Source organism: Suncus etruscus, chromosome 9 (assembly GCF_024139225.1).
Source record: "Suncus etruscus isolate mSunEtr1 chromosome 9, mSunEtr1.pri.cur, whole genome shotgun sequence".
In the NCBI taxonomy this organism is placed as follows: Eukaryota; Metazoa; Chordata; class Mammalia; order Eulipotyphla; family Soricidae; genus Suncus; species Suncus etruscus.
In genome coordinates, this window is record NC_064856.1 from 53,340,374 (window position 1) to 53,343,884 (window position 3,511).

At 37.3% G+C, this 3,511-nt stretch overlaps 1 protein-coding gene across 1 annotated transcript; it reads left to right on the forward strand.

Moving 5' to 3' along the window:
• Positions 1 to 2,554: 2,554 nt before the first annotated feature.
• LOC126018203 (olfactory receptor 51H1-like) lies at positions 2,555 to 3,511 on the forward strand. The gene has a single exon (XM_049780349.1). The coding sequence runs from the start codon at positions 2,555 to 2,557 to the stop codon at positions 3,509 to 3,511; it is 957 nt and encodes a 318-aa protein (XP_049636306.1).

Genomic DNA, 3,511 nt, shown 5'->3' on the forward strand with positions numbered 1-3,511 from the left:
CATCTACATCTTATTTTATATAGTTAGTCCAATTAGAAGATTATTTTATTGAAAAGGAAATTTGTTGGCCTCCCATAATTTGAGCAATGGTCATAATGCATTTGTAATCCAGAATGATTGTTTTTTTCTAAGTTTCTTTCACAAACTGTGAAATCTAGTGAAGAGTACATTTTTTTATTTTTAGGCTAGTCCTAATCTTATATTAAAAATGCCTAAAAGCCTGAAATGTCTCCAGAACTGATAGGAAATTATGTATACTTCTCATTTGTGTATTTTTCGTTACTCACATAGGAGAAACATTTGTAATATTATTTTACTGTTTGTTTCTTCAGTCGAGCATCTACAATGAGACCTAGTAAACTAGAAAACGATAAACCACTGACAATGTGAATTTCTGCAAATATGGCAGTATGTATCACTATAGCCCAAGAGCCTTAAATTCTAAAGCAAGAGCTAGGCTAATTTTGTTTTATGTCTTAAAGATAAACTATGATTTATCAGCTAGAAAGTTCATGTTTATTGATAAACCTATGCCTGGATATTAATCCTGAAAAATACATTAATGGGAGTGGTGATCACGTCCCTAATTGTGGGTAAAGAAAAATCATTAAAGAAAAGAGAAGAGTTACTCCTTCACCTTCATGTTCTTCTTTGATCTGATATAAAATATCAGATCATGCATAAGATGGGAATTCTGAAGCAACTAAGACAGAATTTGGGGTTTCCTGATGTGATCAGCTTCAAGAAGCTATACCATCTTTAATTTCAGTAATATATGTTGCCCTTTAATCAGTTTGACTCTAGTCAACCAATGAAACAATGAATACGAACTTTTCAAGACTGAGTAGTTCTAATTCTGTCTGGCTTTTTTTTTTTTTTTTGGTTTTTCGGGCCACACCCATTTGATGCTTAAGGGTTACTCCTGGCTAAGTGCTCAGAAATTGCCCCTGGCTTGGGGGGCACCATATGGGACGCCTGGAGATCGAACCACGCTCCTTCCTTGGCTAGCAAGCGCTTGCAAGGCAGACACCTTACCTCTAGCGCCACCTCGCCAGCCTCTGTCTGGCTTTTATGTCTAAAGTCTAATTACGCCATTGAAGGACTCTTTAGAATAAATGTAATAAGTTTTATTCTATGGCCATTTCTCCATACCTTCACTATCTTTCTACAGTCTGCAGGACCAGTAAAGTGTATTATGTTATTATGAATATATCTAGTATTGTAATGAATATAACATGTCACTATGAATGATCATTATGCCTTACTAAAATATAGCCTGGACTGGAGAGATATTTTTGTTTGTGTGGTTCACACCTGGTGCTGTTATATATCTATTTTCAGCATGGTGGCTGGAGGTCACTCTCAGTGTAAAATGTTAAATAAAATGTATTTTTAGGCACCTCGTCTGAACCTTCTACTTACAAAACATGCTCTATAATCCTCTAAATATTTCTCCAATCACTGAACTTTTCTATTTTTAAGTGTGTGGTTATATATACATTAAAAAGTTTCCCATTTCAGATGGATGCAAATTTACCAATAAGCAGCTTTACTAACACTTCTGATTCTATAAAAGGCTGCAGGAAACCATGAAAAGTCTCACATACTTTTGGAAAAGATGAGTTATACTTAAAAAAGAGACAGGTTATTGCAGCTTTTCTAAAACTTATCCACTCCTCCCCTCTTTTGCTATGGTTTTTCTATGTTAAATATAACACCAAATTTAACTTTCCATTACTTATGTGGCTCTATGATATTTACTAGTTGTAAAGATTCTGAATTCACATACAAAATCAGGCAAATGATGGAGGATATGGTTCAAAAAGAGGCAAAAGATTTTTCCCTGAATATTTTTATTCTGTTGTAGATACAGGATCTATTATGTAGATGAGAATTATGGGTAGTAAGTATGTTATGGAAAAGAATGTAATTCTCTGTGAGGAGTCAGATATTAATATTATATTGGTCATTTATTATGTGTTCAACTTCTGATATGATAGCTTATGTACTTAAAAATGGGTAAAAGGAGAGTCAGAAGATGTTTTGCCTAATGTGTTGTTACAATGATGTATGTTTTAAGCTGAAATAACTTGTTTGATTTTGGCAGAATTTTATCCTTGTCAGCCAGTAGATACTCCCTCCTTGATAGTCAGCTTGGATTAGTAAATTCAGGAAGTCAGAATACTTAGAAAAACTTCTCTTTTTTGTTTGTTTTTTTTTTCTGTTTTTTTTTTTGGGGGGGGTCATAACCGGTGGCACTCAGGGTTTACTCCTGGCTCTGAGCTCAGAAATCTCTTCTGGCAGGCTCAGGGGACCCTGGGATGTTGGGAATTGAACTTTTCCAGGTAGGTCTTGTACAAGGCAAAGACCCTACTGCTGTGCTATAGCTCTGGTCCCTCAGTCACACTTCTTGACACATGTAAAAGTTAAATGGCTCAATTGTGAATAAATGTGTTTCTAATATCTTGTTAATAATCTCTGTCACTGTAATTTTAGGAAATCATCTATCAAGACCTTATATACATCCTCTCTATGAGTGTATCACATTGGCTTGATGGCAGATAATAACCACTCCCAATTTCAGCACCGGTACTTTGTGCTAACTGGAATTCCAGGGCTTGAACAACAGTATTACTGGATGGCACTTCCATTGGGTGCTATATATTTCATTGCCCTCTTTGGTAATGCTATTATCATCTCGACCATCAAGTCTGAGTCATCCTTGCATATCCCTATGTACTACTTTCTGTGCATGCTGGCATTGGCAGACATGGGATTTGCCTTTTGTACTTTGCCCTCGATGCTAGGCATATTCTGGTTTAACTACAAATTAATACCTTTTGATGCTTGTCTTGTTCAAATGTACTTTATCCACACTTTCTCAGCTATTGAATCTGGAGTGCTGGTGGCCATGGCTTTTGATAGAGTCGTGGCTATCTGGAACCCTCTCAGGTATGGCACCATCCTAACCAGTGCAGTGGTTTCCAGAATAGGGGCGATCATTTTGATGAGGGCTGTCTGTGTGGTCTTTCCTGTGCCTTTCCTTATCAAGCGCCTTCCTTTCTATCGTTCCAACATCCTTTCCCATTCTTTCTGCCTCCATCAAGATGTTATGCGCCTGGCCTGTGCCAGTACCCGTGTTAATAGTCTCTATGGACTCATTGCTGTCATCTTTACCAAAGGTTCTGATTCCCTCTCCATTCTCCTCTCCTATGCATTTATTCTGCGAACAGTGATGGCAATTGCGTCAGGAGAGGGCAAGCTAAAGGCACTCAACACCTGTGTGTCACACATCTGTGCTGTGCTAATATTTTATGTACCACTCATTGGAGTGTCTGTCATTCATCGTTTTGGCAAGCACCTTTCACCATTGACTCATGCTCTCATGGCTTATGCCTATCTTCTTGTACCTCCTGTGTTAAACCCCATAGTTTATACTGTGAAGACCAAGGAGATAAGAAAGAAGATAATCCAGATATTTGTTCGAAACAAGGTAACTGTAAAGGGTTAG

What these genes read in the sequence shown, in the direction of transcription:
- LOC126018203 (XM_049780349.1), top strand. Translation starts at nt 2,555, where the DNA reads ATGGCAGATAATAACCACTCCCAATTTCAGCACCGGTACTTTGTGCTA.